General features: G+C 44.1%; 1 protein-coding gene across 1 annotated transcript; it reads left to right on the top strand.

Annotated features, from left to right (window-relative positions):
- The first annotated feature begins 2654 nt into the window (after positions 1–2654).
- On the top strand, positions 2655–26405 carry EIF3B (eukaryotic translation initiation factor 3 subunit B). The gene is made up of 19 exons (XM_004385924.2): positions 2655–3351; positions 8573–8765; positions 9791–9910; positions 10236–10293; positions 10486–10614; positions 11217–11374; positions 15005–15136; positions 15228–15294; positions 15708–15754; positions 16841–17051; positions 18385–18457; positions 19523–19645; positions 21214–21292; positions 22167–22305; positions 23258–23383; positions 23883–23960; positions 24417–24525; positions 25289–25407; positions 26177–26405. Exons 1-18 carry the CDS (start codon positions 2865–2867, stop codon positions 25390–25392), a joined length of 2433 nt encoding a protein of 810 aa, XP_004385981.1. The 5' UTR covers positions 2655–2864; the 3' UTR covers positions 25393–25407; positions 26177–26405.
- Positions 26406–26553: the final 148 nt, after the last annotated feature.

Genomic DNA, 26553 nt, shown 5'->3' with positions numbered 1-26553 from the left:
CATAGTGACCCTACAGGACAGAGTAGAACTGCCCCGTAGGGTTTCCAAGGCTGTAATCTTTTTAAAAAATTTTTTCCCATACAAAAATTTATACAGTTATGTGACCCTAATTGCTCTCCCTATACTGTGACAGCACACTCCTCCTTTCCACCTGATTCCCCATGTCCATTCAACCAGCTCCTAACCCTCTCTGCCTTCTCATCTCACCCCCAGACAGAGGCTGCCCGTTTAGTCTCTTGAATCTACTTGAGCTAAGAGGCACACTCTTCACGAGTATCACTTTATGTCCCATAGTCCAGTCCAATCCCTGTCTGAAGAGTTGGCCTCGGAAACTGTTTTAGTTCTGGGCTAACAGAGAATCCAGGGGCCATGCTTTCCAGGGTTCCTCCAGTCTCAGTCAGACCATTAAGTCTGGTCTTCTTACTAGAATTTGAGTTCTGAACCCCACCTTTCTCCTGCTCCATCCGGGACTCTCTGTTGTTCCCTGTCAGGGTGGTCATTGGTGGTAGCCAGGCACCATCTAGTTCTTCTGGTCTCAGGCTGATGAAGCCTCTGGTTTATATGGCCCTTTCTGTCTCGTGGGCTACTACTTTCCTTGTGTCTTTGGTGTTCTTCTTTCTCCTTTACTCCAGGTGGTTGAGACCAATTGATGCATCTTAGATGGCTGCTTGCAAGCTTTTAAGACCCCAGATGCAAGGCTGTAATCTTTATGAAAGCAGACTGCCACATCTTTCTCCCGCACAGCTGCTGATGGGTTCAAACCACCAACCTTTTAGTTAGCAGCCAAGCGCTTAACCACTGTGTTACCAAACCTCCTTTCTAGAACGCTCCCATCGCCGTCGAGTCAATCCCGACTCATAGCAAGGCTTACAGACAGAGTAGAACTGCCCCCGTAGGGTTTTCAAGGAGTGGCTGGTGGATTCAAACTGCCAACCTTTTGGTTAGTAGCCTTCGCACTTAACCACTACACCACCAGGGCTCCTCTAGAACACCACCCATACTGTACCTGTTGCTGTCGAGTCGATTCCAACTCATAGCAACCCTGTAGGACAGAGTAGAACTGCCCATTGGGTTTCCAAGGAGCAGCTGGTGGATGCCAACTGCCGACCTTTTGGTTAGCAGCCTAGCTCTTAACCACTATATCTCTAAAACACTAAGAGATGGTAAAGACTTTTTGTTGCATCAGGAGAATGTTCATAACTTTCCCTGCAAAAAAGAATATGACAAGTCCACTCACTGGAAAGGAGTCACAAGTTGCTACTCTGCTATAAGCAGTCCCTAGGTGGTGCAAACTGTCAACATGCTCTGCTTCTAACTGAAAGGTTTGAGGTTCAAGTCCACCCAGAGGTGCCTCGCAAGAAAGGCCTGGCGATCTGCTTCCAAAATACCAGCCACTGAAAACCCTATGGAGCCCAGTTCTACTCTGACACGCATGGGCTTGCCGGGAGTCAGAATCATCTCAATGAAAACTGATTTTTTTTTTTCCTAATTCTGCAACAGAAGCACATCATATAAGTCCTTCCTGTCTAAGGAACACCTAGCTGCCAAACTATAAATACAAACAACATGCTTCTTGTTCACTGATGTTTCATCTTTCAGCACTTTTAGAAGAAAAGGGTTGGCAATGATTTAAGAAAACTGTGGCTGAAACTAGAAATTGAGAAGATTCTTTTGGGCTTTTGTGAAACTTATTCACCTTCTGCAGGAGTACAGTTCGAAAAGGTTCCACGAGCCACGCACTCCTCACTTCACAGGTGAGATAACTGAGGCACAGTCTCAGTGACTCGCCCAAGGTTAAGGAGTTGACAGGCGGAGGATTCGAACTTAGTATTACACAGCTGCAGAACTCCTGTATGATGAAAACATCCCACAATCAGCGGTCGACCTCGACTCTGTAGAAAAACAAAATACTTAAGACAGCCCCTTGCCGCAAACTTGAGCACACCTTCTTCTCTTCCAGCTCCACGTTGTTCTTCAGACGGTCCACGGCTTCCTCGCTCTTCACGAATCTCTGGCCCTGCCCCTAAACCACGTGGTCCTCTCCGGCGTCGGAGGGCGATGGTCTCCTGCGGACCGAACCATCGTGAAAGTCAGAATGGGTAAAAGGCAGGGTTACGGCCGCTACAGTGCTTTTGGCGTAAGCGCTTAACGCAACTCTTAAATTTTTGTATTTGGCCAGAAATCTTCTTTGTGGTAGTTTTGGCTGCATCTAGCTAACACCGTATTTTATTTCATTTTGGAATCGTCGGCTCTTTGGCCCGGTCAGCAGACGAGTCTAAAAACCGATATGTGAAGGGGAGTTTTGTAACGTAAGCTATATGGTTTGCCCAGTTAAAAGCTAGGATATCACAACCTACATTGTTTGTTGATTTTATGGTTTTCTCTAGTATTGATTTTTGAGTCAAGTTATATTTACATACAATTCCGCCCACTATGCTTTTCCGAGACCTCCTTTCGGCCCCACAAGTAGTTCCGTCCTTCACCGAAACACCCGATGGGAGAAGGAAGGGAGTGGCTGCCATATTGGGTGAAACCAATCCGCTACCACAAATGGGGGTACTTATAACTCCCAATGAGTTTACCTAATGACGAAGGGAACTTAGTGGATTGGAATTGAACACTTACACGTCGTGGGAATGTTAATAATATCGCTGATAACACACTTCCGATCCTGAGTTCTTCCCAGCGCTTCAGATGGGGTCAGGGCGTGGACGCACCCCCGCCGTAGGCGCGGTGGTGCCGACCTGCCCAGATCGCTCGCACATGGCTCGGGAGTAGGCGCCGGTGAATCCGCGGTGCGGCCTGGGAGATTCGGAAGCGCGGCGGCGACTGACTCTGAGGTGAGGGAGGCTGCGCCAGGGCTCATGCAGGACGCGGAGAACGTGGCGGCCCCCGGAGCGGCCGAGGAACGGGCTGAGCCGGGGCCGCAGCAGCCCGCCGTCGAGCCGCAGCCCGAGGAGGAGCCGCCGCGGCCCGCGGGGCTAGGTGCTCCGGAGGCGGCGGACTCGGAGACCGAGACCAAGAAGGAGGCGGCGGCGGCGCCCGAGCTTGAAGCGAAGGCAGAACCGGTGGTCTCAGAGAAGGAGAGCGAGGCGGCGGGCGCGGCCACCGGCGCCTCGGCGGTTTCATCCAAGTCTCCCTCGCCGCCGCCCAAGGAGGAGCCCGAGCCCCCGGTGCGGGAGGAGCCCCGAGCCGAGGCCGCCGAGAGTCGGCCGCAGGCGTCGTCGAAAGAGGCCGGCGAGTACAAGGGGGACTCGGCGGAGGCCGAGCCACGCGCCGTGGAGAATGGTGACGCGGAAGATCCCTCCTTCAGCGACCCCGAGGACTTCGTGGACGACGTGAGCGAGGAAGGTGCGTCCCCGGCCCCTTGTTCTTCCCTGACCTGTGGCCAGTCTAGAGAGAGGAGGTCTTTCAACTGAGAAGGTTCAGTGAGGGGTTCTGGGCTCTGGTGTTACAGTAGGTTAACTTCAGATGACAAGTTTCGGTGCCACGTGACGTGTCTGTGCCCAAGTTCCAGGTTTGTAGAAATGCGAGGGAGGTGGCACCATCTCCCATCTGTTGTTACCAGTGTGTACTTGAATTTTTCTAGGAGAGCTTGGCATTTCTTTCTTTGGGGGAAATTAAATGGATAGGCTGATACGGAGGTCTCTGACGAAGGGAACCTGTCATTTGCGTTAAAGCCAAAAATTTGGGAAGCGGTGGTGGTGATTGTCAGACAGCATGTACACACGAGGCTGTGTCAGCTCACACTGATGTGTAACCATTGAGGGTAGAGCCAAGCAGCACTCTCCTCGGTCGGTCTATTGAAGTGACTTCTCATGGTCCAAGAGCAAGACCTCAGAGGTGCGGGTCCAGGTGTCTCAGGGTTGACACAGGTTCTGACTTGTAAGGGTGGCTGTGGACATTTCCCTGCAGGAATTGGAAGTCAGATCGTGGCAGAACTGGATTGGTGTGTCTCTGCCCCATGGGTTTTCTGGCTCGGGAGATTTCCTTCGCAGGACAGTGCAAGGCAGACCCTGCCAAATTCCTGTTTTGGTTACCTTTTTTCCTAAGTCTGTGAGGCAGGCCACCATCCTTGTGTTGGCAAGTTATTTTTCAGATTCGAACCAAACCAGCAGCTCCACAGGAGAAAGGCCTGGCGATCTGCTCTGTAAATATTACAGCCTAGAAAACCCTAAGGGGTAGTTCTTCTCTGTCACATGGAGTTGCTGTGAGTTGCAGTGGACTGACGGCACCCAACAGCAAGCAGCTATAGCTTGCTTTGCTATGGTTTCCTCCCTTGGTGAGGTTTACAGGCATTATTTCTGCAGTTTGAGAGTTGTTGATAACTGATTACATTTGTTTTTGTTTCTTTTTGGTTTGCTTTTGGCCGTTTTAACTCTCCAAGCTGGGAGCTCACCAATGGATCCTTCTATGTACTGACTACTTTATGGTAAAATGTGAGAAAGTAAAACACCACTGTTGAAGTAGCCACTGATACACCGAGAAATTAAGATGTTAACACGTTAAGGTACATAGGTTTTTTTGTAATATCATGTTTGTGATCACATAGATTGAGTCAGAATTATATAGATTCCTAACAAGTGAAACGAAGAAGAAAAGTTAGGGAACTGGCATAAAGTTGTCAACTCTTAATTTAAGCATTTTTTTTAAAGAGCTACTGTCACCATTATTTTGTTATGTTTTACTTTACAGCATAAAATACATTCTAACCTAAAAAGCAGGAAACATGACAAACTGGTGAAGGCATGGGAGTTGCTTATCAGAGGACATGTGTTCTGAGTTGGAATAGGTTGCTGAGAATTCACTGTGGGCTGTGTTGCTGGGACGTCCTTCAGACTCCTTTGTTCAGACCAGTGTTCTTTTTACCATACCAGTTTTTCTGATTTAAAATCTAGTTAGTACCATTTTAGTTCCAGTTGTCATGGAGTCAACACCGACTCATGGTGCCCCCATGTGTGTCAGTGTAGAACTGTGTTCCATGGCATTTCCAGTGGCTGATTTTTGGGGAAGTAGATCACCAGGCCTTTCTTCCGAGGTGCCCCTGGGTGGACTCGAACTGCCAACGTTTCAGTTAGCAGTTGAGAACACAATGTTTAAAGCACCACCTTATTCTGCAGTTGAAACTTTTTTAAAAGCGTTAGTTGAGCCCAGCTAATTCACAGAAGATTTCTAATGTGGCACTTGTTTCCGGAATTGGAATGTTGGAATCATAGGATGCTAATGTGAACAGGCCAGCCAGGCTAGTTGCCTCTCTGGGAGGTACTTGGGGATCTAGTGTGAACCTGATGTGCACAGAGCTTGCCAGGCTGATACAGTGAGGCACCTGGTCTTCAGGAACTAAAGCCAAGTGAGCTGTCAGGTTCTTTATGTCCACTTGGTTGTGGTCAGTAGTCAAGTCCATCCGGTGTTTTATGAGAAGAACTGCTCTTCAGGGTGTCAGAGAAGGGTGTAAAATGTCAGAATAAGACAGTGTGTTGGTCCTTTTGACAGTGGACCAAGTGTTGTGAAGAACTGTGTGGAGGAGAGGATCGTGTGCCCCGCAGACTAGCTGGTTGCACTTGTCTTGCCATTAAACGTTTTTTGATACAGGTGAGCACTCTTCCGCAGTTGCATCTTAGTCCGTAGTCTTCCTTCCAGTTTAATTTCTCAACTGCTTTTGGTGTTCTCTAAATGTCTTCTTTTTTAGCTCACTAAATATTATCTTCCTTTATATTTGCTGGAGCCCCGGTGGCACAGTGGTTAAGAGCTCAGGCTGCTCACCAAAAGGTGGGCAGTTTGAATTCACCAGCAGCTCCTTGGAAACCCTGTGGAGAAGTTGTACTGTGTCCTATAGGGTCGCTGTGAGTCGGAATCGACTCGACAGCAACAGGTTGGGTTTGGTTTGGTTTTATATATGCTATTCAGTTTTGAGAATTGCTTCTTTCTGTTTTTTCCTGGAGCCAGATTGGGAATCCGTGAAGTGAGAGTAACCAGATGCTTCTGCTGGTAATGATCGAGGAAATGTGTTTCTTTGTGTAGTTACTTCATTTATTTCCTTACTATATATGGGCAGGTTCTTATAAACTAGACATTTGAAGATTGTGGAAAGGAGTCCACAGTTTGTCGAAAAGCTGAACTTTTTATTATGAGCCTTGTAAATTCCAATTAGGCTCAACAGGCCATTTAATTAGATGGTGAATGGCTTTAACAGTAACCCAAGGATTGACTACGATTTCTGTAGTGAGGCAGTCTAGCACTGCTGTGGTTCTTATCTCCCTGAGTCCCTTTTTTTTTCTTTTTGATTGGTCTCAATTTTAGCTTTGAAATGTAGGTGGCAGGTTTTTTTTTTAACGTAGCATTTTCCGTATTCACAAAGGTGTCAGGATTAATTATGAATTGTTCATAACAAGTTTGCTTCCTGAAACTAAAGTTTTCCCCCCCCCTTTTTAAAAGACCTTTTTAATTTTTAATTTTGGAAAATTTCAAACACATGCAAAAGCAGAGAGTGTTCATCTTAAGTAACTTTTGAGAATGAAATACAACAAAGAATATTCTCTGATATCTATCATATTCAGCTTGTTGAAATTCTTAAGATTGTGATAAAAAGTTAAAGTAATAATTGGGTTCCAGAACAAATAGGTGTATGAGTAACAAGCCGTTATTCTTCAGCTGCTGTTTAAATATTACCTTACACTCTCATTTGCTGATGCAGTTCCGTCTAATGAGTTTACTTTGATGGCCACCTTAGAGGATGTCTTTCTGCTCTAGCTCCTAGCCTACTAACCCAGTGACTTGTAATTTTACAGCTCTAAGGAGCCCTGGTGGCACAGAGGTTAAGTGCTCGGCTGCTAACCAAAAGGTCCACGGTTCGAACCCACCAGCCGATCCACAGGAGGACAATGCGGCAATCTAGGTTCCATAAAGATTACAGCCTTGGAAGCCCTGTGGGGCAGTTCTGCTCTGCCCTGTAGGGTCACTGTGAATCGAAATCGACTCGACAGCAGTGGGGTTTTTGGTTTTATAGGCAAGCTTACTAATTGTACAGAATTTATATTAAAAAGATGGTATTTGCTTTATTTCATTTGATACTCAATTTAACCTCCTGTGTCTGTCTCCACCAGCCCACCGGGTGTTACTGTTGGTGCTGGAGCTCTACTGGTTGAAAGGGCTGAAGTCCCGAGACTAGCCTCACATGAACATTTCTGTGGGCACTACCCAGATAACAGGGCAAGGCAGGCACCACCTGGCAAAAGCAGCAGAGTCTCTTCCCTGGCCTGTTGGAGTTTTTCCTCTCATATGTTTCTTTTCCCGTTTTAACACCTATCTTTCCTTCCCTTTTTCTTATTCCAATTGACCATCTTATGGAAATGAAATAGTTTTAAGAAGTTTGGATACTTCTCAAATTAAGTTTTGGGTTCTGTGATCTTAATTTTAAAATCAGGTGACATGAACATAACATATTTTGAGTGTAGTAATGGAAATACTAATTAACACATTGGCTGCTGTGTCCCAAGCACTGTTCTAACAGATCTACTATCCGTAAACGTGTGCGTTAAATTTCAGGCACCACCATTTGTAAGATGCACCATTATTTTATGTGCCCCTAGGAAAGAAAAAAATACTCATGATTAAACTATGGCAAGCCTGCTCTCAGGAGCTTATAGATTTCTCTAGTCTCCTAGTTAAAATACCTGTTGTTGCCCTAATGTTGTTTAGAGCAGCAGTTGTTTTAATTAATTGACTATGCCCTGACATTGTCTTCAAACAAGGCAGTTTTTAATGTGAGTGTCTTACAGGTACTATTTGATAAAAAATTCTGGATAACTAGTTGTTTGTGGAAGAAAGTACCTGATGATGGGCTGTTTACACTGGAGGTAGATCACCATAGGCAGTATTCTCACCCTCTTTTTTTTTTTCTTCCCCCTTATTCCATCTAGTTCAACTGCCTAGAAAAATATGAACATGATCTGGGGGGAAGGGTGGCAGAATGGAGTACGTCTTTGACACCTTTCTTTTGCCTTGAATTATTTGCTATCTCAATTCACTAAAGAGAGATTTCTTTTTTCTCCTGGGTAATTTCTAGTAATTTGTATTCACTAAAATAAAAGTCCTATGAATGTATTTAGCGGCTAAATATTTAATTATTTACTAAAATCTTGCAAAAAGTCAGTTTTGGACTCTTAAAATGTTGACATATGTGATTTGTGCCTAAAGGTTGCTAGAAGACTTGAAACTTAGTGACCTTTAAGAGATCTAGTAGAAGATAGTCTTAAGATTTTCCTCTTTGTTTGCATTTTGCATTATTAAAAGTCTGTTTTTTATTGTTGTTCTTTCCAAATTTTCCACTATTGCCAGGAATCAGTTGACATGTCATGATGGTGTTTATAATTTGCCGTGAGAGGGAGAATGTGAAAAGTTCATAGCTTCTGAATTCTTTTATGTTTAAAGTCCTGAAGCAAACTTTTATTCACAGAGAAAACATTTAGATCGGTTATTCATTTTTTGCTTCTTGGAATTTCGTTTAATGTGCTAAGTTAATGTATTTTTGTCTTCGTTAAGAAAATCATTTGACAATCCCTTCATTGTGCAGAGTTACTGGGAGATATTCTCAAAGATCGGCCACAGGAGGCAGATGGAATCGATTCGGTGATTGTAGTGGACAATGTTCCTCAGGTGGGACCTGACCGTCTTGAGAAACTAAAAAACGTCGTCCACAAGATCTTTTCCAAGTTTGGGAAAATCACAAATGACTTTTACCCAGAAGAGGATGGAAAGACAAAGGGGTGAGTAGTGCTCCCCAACCAATTAAGGGCCACCTGTGCTTCACTTGGGTATCTGATACATAGTGAGATTCTTGCATGTGTATCTGGGACACATCATGAGATTACCACATGTGTATCTCACATGAGATTACTACTTGTGTATCTGACATATGAGACCATCACACATGTATCTGACACACCATCAGATTACCACACATGTATATCTGACATGTCATGAGACTGCACGTGTGTATCTGTCACATCATGAAATTATCACGTAGGTTGGCAGAAGCTCACTGCACATGTCTTAGTATGGCAGTTCTGCCTTGTTCATTTCTTCCAGCCACACTTAGCTGGAAACTTTAAGGAGCAGTGATTTGGTCCCAGGGTCCTGAGATAGAAGGAGAAGAAAATTGCAGTGTGGTTCTTGAATTACCATGTTGCAAGCTGTCTGCTAAATTGTTGAGAAATCAGAGCGTCATATTTAAATTTTCTGCCATCAGAGCAGTTATTGACACAAGATACATCCTAGGTAGGGGCACCCTTTGTGATACATGTATATGTCTGTAAAACCATTACCATAGTCAGGATAACGAAAATTTTGATTAATTTTCTATAATTTACGACTGTGCAGTTGGGGACTTGACCTTCCGGTTAGGGTTTTTATTCTTGTTTCCAAAACCAAAACAAAACCTGTTGCTGTTGAGTCGATTCCGACTCATAATGACCCTATAGGACAGAGTAGAACTGCCCCATCGGGTTTCTAAAGAGCACCTGGTGGATTCGAACTGCCGACCTTTTGGTTGGCAGCCATAGCTCTTAACTGCTTCACCACCAGGGTTTCCTAATCTTGTTTAGGGAACTGTTTTTCTAGGAATTTGTACTCAGTTTGCCTTGGAAAACGTTGCAGTAGGGTGAGTCAGAGGTTCTTTACAGTGTTTAAAACTGATGTGAGGGTTCTTTTTTGGAAAAGCTTTGTGTGTAGAGCATGACCTGCTTAATTTCATAGTCTGCATGTTTGCAAACTTCTCTTTTTCTCATTTCAGGTACATTTTCCTGGAGTATGCGTCTCCTGCCCATGCCTTGGATGCTGTGAAGAATGCTGATGGCTACAAGCTTGATAAGCAGCACACTTTCAGGGTCAACCTCTTCACTGATTTTGACAAGTGAGTTCAGACTTCAGCCCTGAGAATCCGGACACCCCTATGTTCATGATGGCTTATTGTATCTCAGTGGGGTGCTGTGGGCCTTTGGTAGTTCATTTCTTTGTGGCTTGAGTCACTACAAGGCTGATGCGCAACCCTGGGCCCCCACACTCCTGGCCAATAGCACCCCTTCTACCCATCATACCAATCAAAAACACGTGCTTTCCATCACTTCCAGGAGGAGGAAGAGGGATTGTCACACTGCCTGTGGTTGAGAACCACTCCTGAAGTAGTTATTGTTCTAACTGTTACTGTGTGTTAGTAAACATTTTCTGTTCTTTTCCAGGTATATGACAATCAGTGATGAATGGGATATTCCAGAGAAACAACCTTTCAAAGACCTGGTATGTTGTATAAAATTTGTAAGTGGTTAGAAGAAACACTTGCTATCTTAGCCTGAGTTAAGCATTCCTTGGAAGTCGAAGATGCTGACTGAATCTGCCATATCTCTAAGAGCAAGCAGTAGCTGTGAATAAGTTTTTCTTTTGTCAAAATTAACAAAATCTTATGTTCCTTACCTTTGGTTCTCTTTCTAGGGAAACCTGCGCTATTGGCTTGAAGAGGCAGAATGCAGAGATCAGTATAGTGTGATTTTTGAGAGTGGAGATCGTACTTCCATATTCTGGAATGACGTAAAGGATCCTGTCTCGATTGAAGAAAGAGCAGTATGTATTTGCTGCCATACGGGCACTCCTGTATTTTCCTAACAAAGTGGAGCTTCTTTTCTATCAGAAACTCAAAGAAGAGCAAAAAAAAAAACCAAGCCCGCTGCCATCGAGTTGATTCAGACTCACAGCAACCCTATAGGACAGAGTAAAACTGCTCCATAGGGTTTCCAAGGAGCGGCTGGTGGATTCAAACTGCTGACCTTTTGGTCAGCAGCCAAACTCTTAACCACTATACCACCAGGGTTTGAAGTTATGTCTCTGAGAACAACTTTTATCCCTCTTTCAGCTTTAAATAAGTCATGAGAAGCAAACAGGCTTGTGTTTTTCAGTTAAGAGTATGAGGGGTAATAACTGGTGATGGCTGCACATGATTGATGTAATTGGTTTTACTGAATTGTACAAGTGAAAAATGTTGAATTAGCAAATACTGTGTTTTTTATTTTCTTACAACAATAAAACTTTAAAAGCTGACATTGCACAGTAAAAATATTGAATGGTAAAATTTTTGGTGAAAAGAGTATGAGGGATAAGCTCGTTGTAGAAAAAGGAATCTGTGTATGGCTTTTTGTTGTGTTCATGCTGGTGCTCACTTTCCACAGAGATGGACGGAGACATATGTGCGCTGGTCTCCTAAGGGCACCTACCTAGCAACCTTTCATCAAAGAGGCATTGCGCTCTGGGGCGGAGAGAAATTCAAACAGATCCAGAGATTCAGCCACCAGGGGGTTCAACTTATTGATTTCTCACCTTGTGAAAGGTAAGCTGTTAGAAAACTGCAGATTATTCCTTCTTTTCACCTCATGCTGACATCTACAGATAATTTTTTAAAACTTTGTATTTTGCAATAATTTTCAATTTAATAGATAAACTACAAGAAGAGTACACACTTACACCCTTGACTGAGATGCTCTAGTTGTTAACATGGTGTTGCTGTTGTTTTATCTCTCCTTCAAATATGTGTACATAATTTTTGTCCTCACTACTTGGATATTTCCCAAGAAAGGAAATCCTCTAAACATAACCACAACGCCATTATTAATGTCAGGAAATTTAACATTGATGTAATATTTTTAAGTAGCATACTAGCATACTCCAGTTTTGTTGGTTGATCTGATAATGTCCTTTGTAGCGTTTGTCTCCCTCTTCAGTTCAGGATCTAGTCTAAGATGGTGTGTTTTGCAGGTAATTGTTCCTATGAATGATTTTTTCTCACCTTTGAGGCAGTCATACATGAGGTTTGTGGGAGAAGATTGAGCATGAAGAAAGCTAGAAGGACACATTGATCTTTGCAACATTCTCTTGCCAGTTTTGCCCATCCACCCTTTACCATTTGGACTGCCCTTTCTACCCATTCTTGAGGCCCCTGTTCAGGGCCTGTCTCTGAAGCCTCCCTGTGTTTTTAGTGCACTCCCTTGTCAACTTTTGCCAAGTCTTTTTGTTGTTGTTGTCTATAATAGTTTAGGATTTTATTTCATAGTCTTGTCCTTTTGTTATGGGCTCATCAAGAGCTCTGTGTCATGGTGCTCCTGATACTTAGTGAGTTCTGTGCCTGTTTTGAGCTTTTTAGAATCAAAATTTTCAAACAGAAAACTAACAAGATTACGGTAATGAACATCCGCATACTAATTACCTACATTAATGATTTCTTAGTTTGCCATAGTCGTTTCAAAATCTATTTACTGAATATTTTGAATTACAGATGTCCATACAAAAGTAGGCATCTACACAAAATAAGGATGTTTCCTTACATAATCACAATTATATTATCACCCCTACAGATAATTAACAGTAATTTCTTAGTACCATTTAATATCTCAGGAGATATCCAGAATTCCCATTTGTCCTCTGAATAGTTTTTACAGCTGGTCTGTTCAGACCTGGATTCAGACAAGGTGTGCATGTTGCATCTGGTTGTTCTCTTAAGCCTCTTCTCTCAGACCCTGCATCCTTCCTTATCTGTCTTACCTCCCCGGTTTGTCTTATTACTTCCTTGAGATGTTATTTAACTTGTTCCTTTAATCCTTGTATTTCCTGTAAATCATCAATTAGATCTATCTCATGGATCTTTCTTAATTTTGATGAAGGAATTTTTAATGCAGTATATTTTTAGGATACCCCTTAATTCCCAATTGCTTTGCATATGTTTGGTACAAAGTAATGGCTAATTCTCATTCCAACATTAGTCTATTAAAATTGGATCCATATAGAGACTCTTAGCCTGATCCCTGAGCCAGTATACAGGTTTATGAAGCTTTATGGAGTTCTTCATCCCTGTGAAGCTTTTCCCGGCTCCTTCAGGCAATTAGTTGTTGCACTTTTGTTCTCATAGCACATTATGTGTGTCACTACACTTAACACATTAGGGTGTCATTGATATGCTCACACGTCTGTCTCCCCTCTGAAGAACAGACTGGACCACCTTTTACTCATTATTGCATCCTGGGGCTTTGCCAAGTGTCAACACTTGAAATGTTTGAATGAATGGACACTTTGGTCATGTAGATTGCTACGTGGAAAATCTGTGTTTTGCTTCAGTGCTTAATCAAGAAACAGTGCTATATAGTTTAACAATAGTCTTATATTAAGTGTACTTTCCAGATACAGGCAGTCCCCAGATTACTGATGAGTTCCGTTCCTAAGTCTGTCTTTAAGTCGAATTTGTACGATTGGAACAGTTAGGTACGGTTCTAGGTATAGTAAATATCTAATGTCAGTTAGTTAACCGTCTTGGTATATAGTATATAGTGTACTTTTCTATGCATAGAAAACATTAAACACTTCTGTATACACTAAAACATTTTTAACATAATAATACAGTAATATAATTATCGATGCATATCACAAAGTAGCACCTTTTTGTTATTATGAACCATTGTATGTACCTCAGATTTTTTATGTAATAGGCTTATGGGGGGTTGGTTCATAACTACTAGTTGTAAGTAAGTTGGACATCTGTAACCCGGGGACTGCCTGTATGTAGAAGAGGTCTCGGTTGTTGTTAGGTGCCGTCAAGTCGGTTCTGACTCATAGCGACCCTACGTACAACAGAACAAAACGCAGCCCAGTCTTGCGCCATCCTCAGAATTGTTGCTGTGCTTGAGCCTGTTGCTGCAGCTGCTGTATCATTCTATCTCACTGAGGGTCTTTCTCTTTTCTGCTGGTACTCTACGTTACCAAGCGTGATGTCCTTCTCCAGGGTCTGGTCCCTCCTGATAACATATCCAGAGTATGTGAGACAAAGCCATCCTTGCTTCTGATGAGCATTCTGGCTGTACTTCTTCCAAAACAGATTTGTTCTTCTGGCAGTTCACGGTATAGTCAGTTTTCTTCACCAACACCATAATTCAAATGCCTCATTTCTTCTTTGGTCTTCCTTATTCATTGTCCAGCTTTCACATGTATATGAGGCGATTTAAGATACATGGCTTAGGTCAGCTGCACTTTAGTCCTCAGAGTGACACCTTGGCTCTTCAAGACTTTTAAGAGGTCTTTTGCAATAGATTTGCTGAATGCAGTATGTTGTTTGATTTCTTGACTGCTACTTCCTTGGGTGTTAATTGTGGATCCAAGTAATATGAAGTCCTTGACAACTTCAAACATGGGGAGAGGTGATTCGTACCATAATCTTTAATCTAGCTAATCAGGACATCAAAAGAGCCTTAATTAGAAAAGATTTATTGAAGGCACTGTTGGAAAATAGCTTGGGGTTGCTTCTGTTTTCTTTTCATCATGTTTGTTTCTGCCTTTCTACCCTCCCCTTGTTATTAGGTGCAATCTGGTTTGGGACTTTTTCACTTTGAATGAACAAAGTGAACAGGTGCTATAGCTGTAGAGCAGCCAGCAGTTGGGTAAATAATTCCTGGGTGAAGCCCCAGGCACAAGAGTTGTCCTCTTATGCATACTTAGTTTTGAACCATATGTGGCCAGCTGTTCTGTTTACCTCATTCATCTTAATTAAACACTAGTGAAGATAATGTCTGGGAATTCCACACTGTCCTTCCTCTAGAGGACGCCAGCAGACTTGTGTTCAGAGTCTGTTTAGTTATTTCTTGTCCTGATTTTAGTGGACAGACATCTTAGGGTGATTCTTGCAGTATTCTGTGCTGTGAGAGGTTGTCCAGCTCTGCATTTCCAGTGCGACCTTGTGATGGGACTGTGCTGATAGGAGACGATTGCCAGGGCGGTGTGCTGAATTCCATGAGCCTGGTGCTTGTCTGGCAGTGTTGGCTCTACCTCCAGTCACCGTAACCATTGTCGAAGTTGCTGAAGCTCCGTCCCTCGACTGTAAAATGGAGCATGTGCTTGCCATGTCCACAGTGACTGATCCTTGGAGAGATGGGGGTAGGAGCACAGAGCGTTATACAGAGTGCGTCCCCTTCTCCCTCAGATACCTGGTGACGTTCAGCCCCCTGATGGACACTCAGGAAGACCCGCAGGCCATCATCATCTGGGACATCCTGACCGGGCATAAGAAGAGGGGTTTTCACTGTGAAAGCTCAGCCCACTGGCCTATTTTTAAGTAAGCAGACCAGCAATACCTGTAGATGATCTTTCTGCGGTCTTTGCTTTTGTCATTGGAACAGCCTGGCGCTTCCCTTTTTTCTTTTCAGGTGGAGCCATGATGGCAAATTCTTTGCCAGAATGACACTCGACACCCTCAGCATCTATGAAACTCCTGTAAGTGATTTTAATTATCTGAGAAAGGAACTGCCCTGTCAGTTGCCTGTAGTTTTGTAGAATTTTCCCTTAGTCTGCAGTACAGTAAAAAGAGAGAGGAGCTTTGATAACTACATACTAAGGGCATATTTCTTGTGCCTTTTTTGTTTCTCATGTCCAGGATTCTGCTCTTTAATCATGCTAGCCCCTGCATTGGCCTGCCGCAGGGCACTAAGGGCAGGAGTTGATGAAATGGGTGTCAGAAGTGTGGACTTTGCTGCCTTGCTTCATTGTCCATCTGTCACCCTCTGTCCTATCCTGCTCTCTGGGCAAACCCACGCCAGAATCCCAGTGTCCTTTTTTAAAAAAATTGTATGAGTTATTGAGACATTGGCATGATTTGACTCAACTGTAATCCTTGTTCTTTTGGACAGTCTATGGGTCTGTTGGACAAGAAGAGTTTGAAAATCTCTGGCATAAAGTAAGTGGAAGTTCTTGTGGAGCCTGTTGGAAACAGGCTTGCATTCTGTGGTTCTAAGCATGGGCGCAGGACCTGGGTTGCTGGTTAGTGAGCCCCTTCACCTCCCAGGGCTCTCACTTGTGACCACTTCCTTTCCCAAGTCCATGAGCAAGTCTTTGAGGCAGAAGCGTCTTTGGTCGGCTTCATTTCAGGTTCCCATCTTTGAACTATAGACTCTGGGGGGTTGTGCCTTCTAAGGAAGAGAGGAAGAGACTCCATTACTGAGTGGGCTGCAGGCTACCTTGGGGATCTGTGAGATAGGTTAGATAGCTCATGGCACTGTCAGAAGAGTGGGCATGTTTTTATTTATCTTAAAACTAGTCCATCTCTTTGCAGGGACGTACCGGCAATCCAGTGGCATTCACGTTTCTTAGTCCTTTTATTTTTACATAATAAGGAAAAAGTATGACTTACAATGAAAAAGAAAACCCGGAGATTGGTTTTCAATACATGCAAAACAGAGAATCTAGCCTGTGCAGAAATATTTTCACATGTATGAATTCCTGAATTGCTCATTACTATAGCAGTCCTGTAGAGGAATTTACGTACTAAAGGGGAATCCTCTAATTTTTCCTTCATCCTCTTACAGTTTTTTATTTGGAGCTTTTCCCCTTTGGCACCTTAAGTAATCTGCAAAAATTGTCCAGTTGGATCCATCAGCCTAAAATTTATTTTGTCTTGTAGCGGCAGTATGTGACTTCAAGAGTGTGGGGTTACGGGGCCTGGGTTTGAATTCTTAACTAATTTGCTGGGTAACAGTGGATGGGATAATTGACACCTCTCTCTGTTCCCTCACCAGCAAGATGAATGTCAGAGAACCTCAGAGGTGTCAGGAGGATTACATAAACTTCTGCACATCAGGTGTTAGGCTAGCTCTGACACTTAGTAAGTGCTAAGCTAAGCACTAGCTGGTATTGTTTTTGTCATTATTGGCCAGTGTACCAGCTTATGCGTTTATACCATAAATTAGTTCTTTTGTTCTCTTCTGCTTTTTGTTTTTACAATCAGGCAGTCTTTGCATAACATTTTATTTTCTTTGTTCTGCAGAGACTTTTCTTGGTCTCCTGGTGGTAATATCATAGCCTTTTGGGTGCCTGAAGACAAAGATATTCCAGCCAGGGTAACCCTGATGCAGCTTCCTACCAGACAAGAGATCAGAGTTAGGAATCTGTTCAATGTCGTGGATTGCAAGCTACATTGGCAAAAAAATGGAGATTACTTGTGTGTTAAAGTAGACAGGACTCCAAAGGGTACCCAGGTGAGTGGAGGCCGGTGGGAACGGGTTGAACTAGCTACCGTTTTGTTTCGAGGATGTTAATAGGTTGTTTTGTTCTAATTTGTTATTTTCACATCCATCTGACACCAAAGTAGTTAGCTGGCGTGTCATAGCTAGGGCTGTTGTCACATTCTAACTGAGACGAGTAACTTGTTTTTTAAGAAAACTATTGGACAAGGTAGTACATTCACAGTGTGGAGTTCTCAAGGGAGTATGGTGACATTTTCTCTGGACACGCTGCTTATCCAGGCACCCAGCTGCCTTCCCAGTTGACAGTTAAAGTGAATGTATTATTTTCTTTTTAAACACGAAGAGTAGCATACTCTACATTTCTGTACCCTGCTTTTTTTGTTTTGTTTGCATCATTTAATATTCACCGTATCAAAAAAAATTGCCTGATTTTCCTTCTAATGGGAGTGTCTCCCTTCATTTTTTTCAACCTTTCAAAATGTACAGTTCAGTGGCTTTCAGTAGCTTCCCACAGTTGTGTAGCCATCACCACTGTCTAATTCCAGAACATTTTTATCATCACTAAAAGAAACTGTACCCGTTAGCAGTCACTCCCCATTTCTCACAGCTCCCTAGCTCCTGGCAGCCACTAATCTACTCTTCGCCTCTATGTGTTTGCCTGTTCTAGAGATTATGTATAAGATCGTACAGCATTTGTCGCATTGTGTCTGGTTTCTTTCACATAAACGTATCAGAAGTCTATTCCTTTTTATGGCTGGACAGTATTATATTGTGTGGATATGCCACATTTTGTGTATCCAGTTGAGGGACACTAGGATTTCCCCTTTTTAGGTATTATGAATATTATTGTACCCTGCTTTTTTGACACAAGAGTATATGTTGAAGATCATTTCATATATATAAAGAATTTCCTGTTCTTTTTTTCCTGGCTGCAGGACATTACACTACATTGAAATTTGTCTAATCAGTTCCCATTGGTGGACATTTAGATACTTCAGAACTTTTGCAAATAAGCTTAAATGAGTGTCCTTGTTCCTGTTTGTGTTTACGAGTATAACCTTAGGGCAATTTCTTTGGAGTAGAATTTGTGTCAAACAGTATATAGATAGCCAAATTGCTCTCCATGGAGGTTATACCAATTTATACCTCCATTAGCAGATTTGAGAGTGCTTGTTTCATCATGAGGGGTGTAATTTTAATCACTTCAAATATTCATATGCCTTGACTGTATACCAGGTGCATAAACTTAATCTTTCATTAAATTCTCAAGTTGTCCTTTGATTAAGTCTTTTTCTCATGCTTTCAATTCGTAGAATGTCACCCCATCTTACTTTTTTTTTTATAGGGTGTCGTCACAAATTTTGAAATTTTCCGAATGAGGGAAAAACAGGTACCTGTTGATGTGGTAGAAATGAAAGGCAAGTTTCATTTTGGTCATTTTATGGTTGGACCTGCCTTCTCTGTTCTTTCACATGTGGCTTTTAAACAGTGTGGATTTGTTGGCGTGAACAAAATGGTCAAGATTCTGAACCCTTAACTCCACTATGATCTTTTCATAAGTTTAGGTTTTTCTTCTGTTCTTTTCAGCTTCCATCTCTAACTTTTCTCTTGCTGAGTGAAGATGCCCCATACCTTTTTCTGTATAGTTAGGAGCAAGCACTCCAGTGGTCTTTCACACTCAGAGCAGAGAATGTACTAAGAATAGATTTTTATACACATTTCAGCCACAGGCAGCCAAAGCACTTTTCATCTTACATACAAGTAAAGGTTCTTAGCTTAATGGAGGGTTTTCCCCCTCTAAGGACGTACATCTGTTTTCGGTTGTTCCTTGTAAGAGTTTTTTGCTGTTTGCAGCGTATATTGTTTCTTTTTAATGGAAGAAAAACTATTTTACAAAGCTAATGTCATTTTATGTGCTTTAGGCCAGTGGTTTTGACTCAGCAATAACAGTTTTGTGCTGTGTCTTTGCCTCTAAGTTAGAAATTTAGCCTTTGTTTTTTGTTTGTTTCTTTAGCCAAGGAGAGAAAGGGAAGAGGAAGGTACAGAGATGAGAAACTGTGTATAAAACCTGACCACGCTGTCAGGGTAGAAAGACATCTTCAGGCCTCTATAAGGTCATCGAGTTTTGCTGGAAGCCTGACATTTAGCGTAACAAAGGTCATGTACCTAAGTGACACACAAGATGGGGCTCAGGGCTCTGTAGTCCTACTGTGTGGGTGACTGACGGGAGATGGGAAGGATTCTGGGTCTGTGGAGGATAGAATTTCAGGTGAATCATCACGCAAGCTGCTTTCACGCCATGTGGCAACGTGTGCCTTTTCCTGCCATTGCTTGCTGTGTGGTCCTTTTTAATGAATTTGAAGAATTTTGGGTGTATTTCTCTGGATGCGTGGTGAGAATTTTAACTGAGATCAGGAATGCTGTTTTCTTCAATGACTCAAGTTGGCACTAACCTCTTTTTTTTATGTGGTTGTTGATTATAGAGCCCATCATAGCCTTTGCTTGGGAGCCAAATGGAAGTAAGTTTGCTGTGCTCCATGGGGAGGCACCCCGGATATCAGTGTCTTTCTACCATGTAAAAAGTAATGGGAAGATCGAGCTCATCAGTAAGTAGACCTGCCCTGTCCTGGGTGCGGGTGGGCCTCCTTTCTTCTAACACCCTGGCAGGGTAATACGTCTTAGTCTCTGCTCCACATGGGATGTCTGACTTGCCTGGGGACAGCTGTTGAAGCCTGTATTCACATGGAAGTAAGGTCCTGTGGGTGTGAGCATACAGATGCAGGATGATGGCAGGGATGACATGGGGCACGCTGCAGCCATAGGGAACTCTGTCTACTCTGTGGGCTCTGCCAGGGCCTTTCGATGAGTGTGCTTCCAGGCTTCTGCACTCTTGTTTGCAGTATGGTCTTGTCTCTTCTTTTGGCTGTAGCTGCTGTCCCTAGGTGTAGGGGTCACCTCTCGGATATAGTCAGCCCCATCTTCTCTGCCTCCAGGCACACTGCAGAGCTGTTGCATACAGGTGTGTCCTGCCCGCGGGCACCCTGGTTCCAGTAGGGAATAGGAGCGGAAGCCCCAGCTGCACTCTGCTGCCCCTGGGTGGGTGCCTGTTCTACCCCCAACTCGTGTTGTAAGGCCGCCGGAGGCCCTGACCCTGCCTGTGCCTTTCCCATGACAGTACTGGCAGTGCTGGGCTGTATGATGTGTCTGCTTGCTTTTGTCCCAGGGCCCAGCCACGCTCTTTCAGGGCATCCTGCTTCTTACTCTCTCATCCTGTGTCCGTCTCGTCAGCCCAGTGCTGAGCAGGTGGAGGCTCTCGGTACATATTGGGGCACTGAACTAATGATCAGTGCTCTATATACACATTTTCCTTACTTGCATGGTCACTGCCAGGCAGTCAGGACCCCACACATCCTTGTCTTAGAGGCCAGGATGCTCAGCTGAGGCTCAGTGGGCTTCCAGAGAGAGATTGGTGGCATTTCTCTGTTTGCATTTGTTGTGCTGTGAAGATAATCATCACAGCTCCTCCTCCTTTCCCTCAGGGGTTTTGTGCCCTAACCCTTCCCTGGGTCTAGTGCGGGCTGAGACAGAAGACAGCCCAGATGGTTAACTTGTGTCTCACATGGCAAACAGATGTGCTGGGGCTTTAATCCTTGCTCGCCCTCCCCCCGCTCCCTGGCCCCTTCAGGAAGTGAGGAGTCAGGGTGTTTGGAAAGATGGTAAATGTATTAGATTTTCTACGTGCACGCACTAAAAAGACGTGTGAGTTACTGGAAGAATGGGTCTTAATCTTTGTTGGGCCACATATCTGAGACTGATGAAGCTATGGATCGTTTCTCTCCGGTTTAGCTAGAGTCCCTATAGTAATGAATATTGTAAGTAGAATTCTTGGTCCACTTACCTTGTGAAATAAATTGTTGTAAACAGTATCAAGATTTCAAAATATCCCTTGTCTTCCCCTTCACTTTATTTTAAAGTGTAGGTCATAACTTAAGATGTATATAAATTGTGGGATTTCTATCATTTCCTGCATAGACGGCACATGGTTCTGGTATGTATAGGGTTGTGGCTGACAGTCCATGGTCATGCAGACCTACCCCTTGGGGGCAGCATGCACTGCTGCCAAGATGTGGGACCATTCACATAAGACTTCTGTGGGTACTTTTTTTCTTTTCAGAAATGTTTGATAAACAGCAGGCAAATACTATCTTCTGGAGTCCCCAAGGACAGTTTGTTGTGTTGGCTGGTCTGAGGAGGTGGGTTTCTGCTATTTGACATTTGATCTGTTTGTTGTAAGTAGCTTTGTCTGCCTGCTGCTGCTGCTTCACAAGCAGCAGCTGACCCTGCTTCTCATCCTCTGCATTCTGCATGTGACCTGGTGTTCTCTCTCCCTGTGTCAACAAGATTATCCCAGTGTCAGTAGATGGGATGTGATCACACTGTAGAATGTCCCTCAAACTCCCAAGACTGAGACCAAGCCCAGGTGATTAAAATGATTGCTTGCAAATGCTTTCATTGTATGATCTAGAAGACATGTCTACATGTTGTAGTTCCTTTGTGGTTTAACAAGTGTCCTTCCTGGCAATCCACCACCCTGGTGTAAAATCCCATGACTTCTACCAGGAGAAAGATTTAATCAGACAGCTGTGAGACTGTCTTTACCTGTGTAGTTGGTGCAGCAATGAGGATGTAAGAATTTATTGTTTCCCTTGCTTCCCTGCTTAGTTACCATTCCAACAGAATGTGAAGAAACTTCTAATATTCTGCCTCTGAGTTAAAGGAATATCTTTCAGTTGCTTATTTCTCCTGCTTTATTGTAGACGCTTACTGTATCTTTGAGATAATATTTCCTGTAAAAACGATAACGGAATGTATAGTACTTATCATGTGCACATTACATATCTTAATTCAGTGAATCTCCACAGTGCCCCTAGGAGATTGTCACTACTACTATTTCTGTGTTAAAAAAGCAGCTGAGGTGAGGGGAGGGGTCATGCCTAAGGCCACATGGCCAGTCAGTGGGGGCTGGTTCCCCAGTCCATCTCTTAACCACCCCGCTAGACTGCTCTTCAAGAGATGGAAACACCAAGCGAAACCATGCATGTGAAATAAGGATGTTTACCTCCACAGTATGAACGGTGCCTTAGCATTTGTCGATACGTCTGACTGCACAGTGATGAACATAGCAGAGCACTACATGGCATCTGACGTCGAATGGGACCCTACGGGGCGCTATGTCATAACGTCTGTGTCCTGGTGGAGCCACAAGGTAGGAGACAGGTGCCCTCAGTCAGCAGTGGGAGGCAGGCAGGGGTGAGGCAGGGTGGCTCCTGTACCTGGCCTGGGGTGGCAGTTCCCTGTCCCCTCAGGCAAGGGGCACCAGTGTAGCACCTCTCTTCTCGTCCTCTGTTTTTTTTGTTTTTCTTCTCTTTTTTTACCCTTTCCAAGTGTTGACTACTGTATTTTAAACGGCAGCATGCCCCCATCCCATACCTCAGTCCTTCCGTCTCCATGTCAGGTGCCCACCACTTGAAAGTACTGGTCTGTAATAAGTAAGTTAAGATGCTTCCTTCATCGAGAAGGTCTTGCTAGGGAAAAAAAGTGTCAGCTGAACCACACGTGTAGTGATATAGTTAATTCTAGCACCAGGTCCTTGTCACAGACCAGTAGTAATCAAGCCCATGCTCTGGCTAGCCTGTTCTAGCATGCTGTATAACTTATTTGTTATGTTTTTTGTCTATAGACTGTCTTCCCCTCCTGAAATGTAAGCTCAGTGGAGGCACAAATCTTTGTTTTGTTTACTCGTATATCTCAGATATCTCTCTAGAACCAGGGCTTCGAACCATTTTGTTCTGGTTTGAACCCCCTGCTGAGCATTTGCATTTTCACCCCAGATGTACTGAGTAAGAGTCCACATTTTAAGAAGATCCTCAAAGTGATTCTTATATATGATAAATTTTGAGAACCACTGCTCTACTAGTGATTCTCAGAATTGATGCCTAACCAGCAGCATTAGCATTGCCTGGGAACTTGTTAGAAATGCAAATTCTCAGCAGGAGTTTGAACTGGCAGTGCCTAGATTGACAGATTATTGGCACTAAAACATCTGCTGAATGAAATACTTGATTTTGTTTGTTCTCCTGACAGTAAAGATTCCAGGTTCTCTGTCTTCCTGGAACTCACTGGAGTGTAATAGCTCCATTTTATCACTGCTTTCCTAGGTGGACAATGCTTACTGGCTGTGGACTTTCCAGGGACGACTTCTGCAGAAGAATAGCAAAGACCGCTTCTGCCAGTTGTTGTGGCGACCTCGGCCTCCCACGCTCCTCAGCCAGGATCAGATCAAGGTCAGGCTAGGGGCGTGCAGGTGGTAGTGGCACTGAAAAGAAGAAGCAAGCTGTGTTATTGTTAGGGTGATAACGAGTGAGGACTTTAGGAGAGGGACTTACAGGGGACCCTTTGAAGAGATGCCAGAGCAGTAATAACTAAATGGGAAAGAAACAGTTATAGGATAGTAAACGTACATTTCTAGGCTGTATCAATACCATCCCAGGAAGTTTTGCTGCTAAATATCCTGCTGGAATGAGCAGAAACATAGCTGTGGGATTTACATAATTGTTGATATAAGCTGATGGTATTACAAGCTGAGAAAAGCGTGTCAATCCCAGGAAAGAAAGTCTGTCTGGATAAAGTGCAGACTCACAGAAAAGATGCAGTATTGAGTGCTCCAGGAGGCAGAGTTCTCTTAATCACTGAGGTCATCATTTCATGTCAGCAACTTCGAAGGTTGTGTCTGTGGTTCTCGCTTTCAGTGTTTAAATCCCGAGTGTCTTGTCTTTGTTTCAGCAAATTAAAAAGGACCTGAAGAAATACTCCAAGATCTTTGAGCAGAAGGATCGTTTGAGCCAATCCAAAGCCTCAAAGGTAAGCCTTGTTTCCAGGGCCATGGGAGGGCTGAAGGCCTCACAGCCATGCTCTGTGGTAAGAAGGACAGTGGGAGGGAGGCCGTGTGTCTGCTCGGGGGAAGCAGGGGACCTTGTTATACAGCAGACATGGAGCCACATGGTTCTTCTGTGTGCTGGAGGTAGACCAGCAACTAAAGAGTTCTGTGCCCTGGAGGGGACTCGGAGCCTGGCGTACTGCAGCCTGACGGGATGGCAGGTGCTTCAGAACCAGAAACGGGCAGTGTTAAAGGAGGAAAAAAGGAAAACAAACCTATTATCCTGCCATCCTAAGGTTCTTTTTTTATTAAATAAAATTGTTCTTACATTATCAGATTAGGTGGGGGTCACTTGGCAAGTTATTTTCACTTTCATTAGGCAAAAACTCGATGATGGTAAGTTCAGTATTAGTTTTGTGATGTTTCCCCTAACTTTGTAGGAATTGGTGGAGAGAAGGCGAACCATGATGGAAGATTTCCGGAAATACCGGAAGATGGCCCAAGAACTCTACATGGAGCAGAAAAATGAACGTTTGGAGTTGCGAGGAGGTAACTTCAGTGGTGGAGCCCCTGGGTGGCATACACAGTTAAGCACTGGAGTACTAGTCGAAAGGTTGGTGGTTTGAACCCACCCAGGGGCACTTCGGAAGAGAGGCATGGTGATCTGCTTCCAAAAGGTCACAGCCCTGAACACCCTGTGGAGCACAGTTCTACTCTGCACACAAGGGGTCGCCATGAGTCAGAATAGACTCCAACTTTAGGAGCAGAAAATAGATTTTTTTATAGCATACATAAGTTTGGATATTTTTCTCTTTTTATATCTGTATTGAAATTTCCCAAGTTTTTTGGTAAACATCAAGTGTTGTCTAGAGGTTCTTGAATCATCAAAGAATTGAGAAGTTTCCCATCACCTACTGGTTCAAGTTCATATTCCTTAGCACAGGATCTGGCTGTTTCCTTTTCAGACTCTTGGCTGCTTCCATAGAATATGTTTGTCTGTGTATGTGTTCTAGAAGATTGAAATTAACCTCACACAGCCATCAACACAGAGAGCCCTGGTGGCACAATGGTTAAGCGCTTGGCTGCTAGCTGAAAGGTTGATGGTTCATACCCACTCGGCAGCTCCACGGGAGAAAGACCCAGTGATCTGCTCCCATAAAGATTGTAGCCTAGGAAACCCTGCGGGGCAGTTCTGCTTTGTCACATGGAGTCGCTGTGAGTCAGAATCGACTTGATGGCACACAACAATAACACCAACACAGTTGTCACTAAGCATCTCCTGCCCTGTCTCAACCTCTGTCTTTCTCTGTAGGCGTGGACACCGATGAATTAGATAGCAATGTTGACGACTGGGAGGAGGAGACCATTGAGTTTTTTGTCACTGAAGAAATTATTCCCCTTGGAAACCAGGAGTGATCTGAAAGCACTGTGGTAAGACCATTCTTATACTGGTCAAGAACGGTTCTTACCCTGTTGGTCAGTTTTTCTTTCCTTTTCTGCCATTCCCATCCACTGGAAAGAATGTCGTATAAGGTAATAATAAAAATCCAGATTTATGTGCTCAGGGGAATGTAGAGTGTAGATTCAGGAGAGTTGGCAGAGCTCCTTGTGCAAAAGCTGCTGGGCTCGGGCTCCATGTTGCGGAGATGGCTGTCGCTCCACGCAGCATTTGGTTAGGAGTGAGACACGGCCAGGGTAGACGCCAGGTGGGTGGTATGAAGTCCTGGGGAGGGGGGCAGTGTTCTCCAAAAAGGAAGGAGGCCTCACCAGCCCTGGCTACAGTGTTGGTCAGTCACTGGTCTGTTTTGAGAGCCACCTGCATCTGGTCAGGTGTGGCCAAGAACTCAGAAACTTGGGATTCAGGGTCTTCAGTACTGGAGAAAGGATCTAGAGACCCTGCACCTGGAAAAGCTAACAGGTGTGTGGGGATGGTAGTTTTGTGCCACTGGGTAACGTGGGGGCTGTTTGGGCACTGCCTGGTTACAGAGAGGCTCACAGTGGCTTCAGGGGGTTGTGATCCCTGCAGGCTGCCGGTCGTCACAGGACGGGGCGTTGTGACGGCTCTTGCTTCAGGCTGAAGTGAGTCCTCAGATGGTACAGTCTGTGGTTGCCGTGTCTGCGCCTCACGGGATGGAGCTCTGCTGCTTGTCCTCACTGTCGAGTTACAGAACTCAGAGTAAACAGCTGTTCTTTGTTGCAGTGTCACCTCATCTCATGCTGGAATCAAGTTCATCCTCTTGCAGAGAGCCTACACAGCTCCTGAATTTTACCTGTGCTTTCTCTCGCTGTCTGGACTGAGAACGCACCTGGGATTCTTCCATCTGGACACACTTCTGTGCCTTCAACCCCTGGTGTCCACAGTGGGGGAGGTTTCAAGGCACCGCTTTAAAATTTTTCTTGTTTAGGCTTTTTTTTTTTAAATTCATTACCACCAGTATCTGCTACCTAGACTCTTACGCAGTGCTGCGGCAGGTAGCTTTTCACTGCCGCTGCTGGTGGCACTCTGAGGCTTGTCACCAACACGAACGATGTCTTTGTTCACGAACTCTCTCACTGTTGTCCCCGGTGCACGGGCTG

The sequence above is a fragment of the Trichechus manatus genome, unplaced genomic scaffold (assembly GCF_000243295.1).
Source record: "Trichechus manatus latirostris isolate Lorelei unplaced genomic scaffold, TriManLat1.0 scaffold00151, whole genome shotgun sequence".
In the NCBI taxonomy this organism is placed as follows: Eukaryota; Metazoa; Chordata; class Mammalia; order Sirenia; family Trichechidae; genus Trichechus; species Trichechus manatus.
The sequence above is the reverse complement of the archived record's forward strand: the minus strand, read 5'-3'. Positions and strand labels throughout refer to the sequence as shown.

Coding starts and splice junctions, on each gene's coding strand:
- EIF3B (XM_004385924.2), top strand. CDS start 2,865: ATGCAGGACGCGGAGAACGTGGCGGCCCCCGGAGCGGCCGAGGAACGG. Junction 19,646..21,213: donor TGGGAAGATCGAGCTCATCA/GTAAGTAGACCT, acceptor TTTTCTTTTCAG/AAATGTTTGATAAACAGCAG. Junction 24,526..25,288: donor ACGTTTGGAGTTGCGAGGAG/GTAACTTCAGTG, acceptor CTTTCTCTGTAG/GCGTGGACACCGATGAATTA.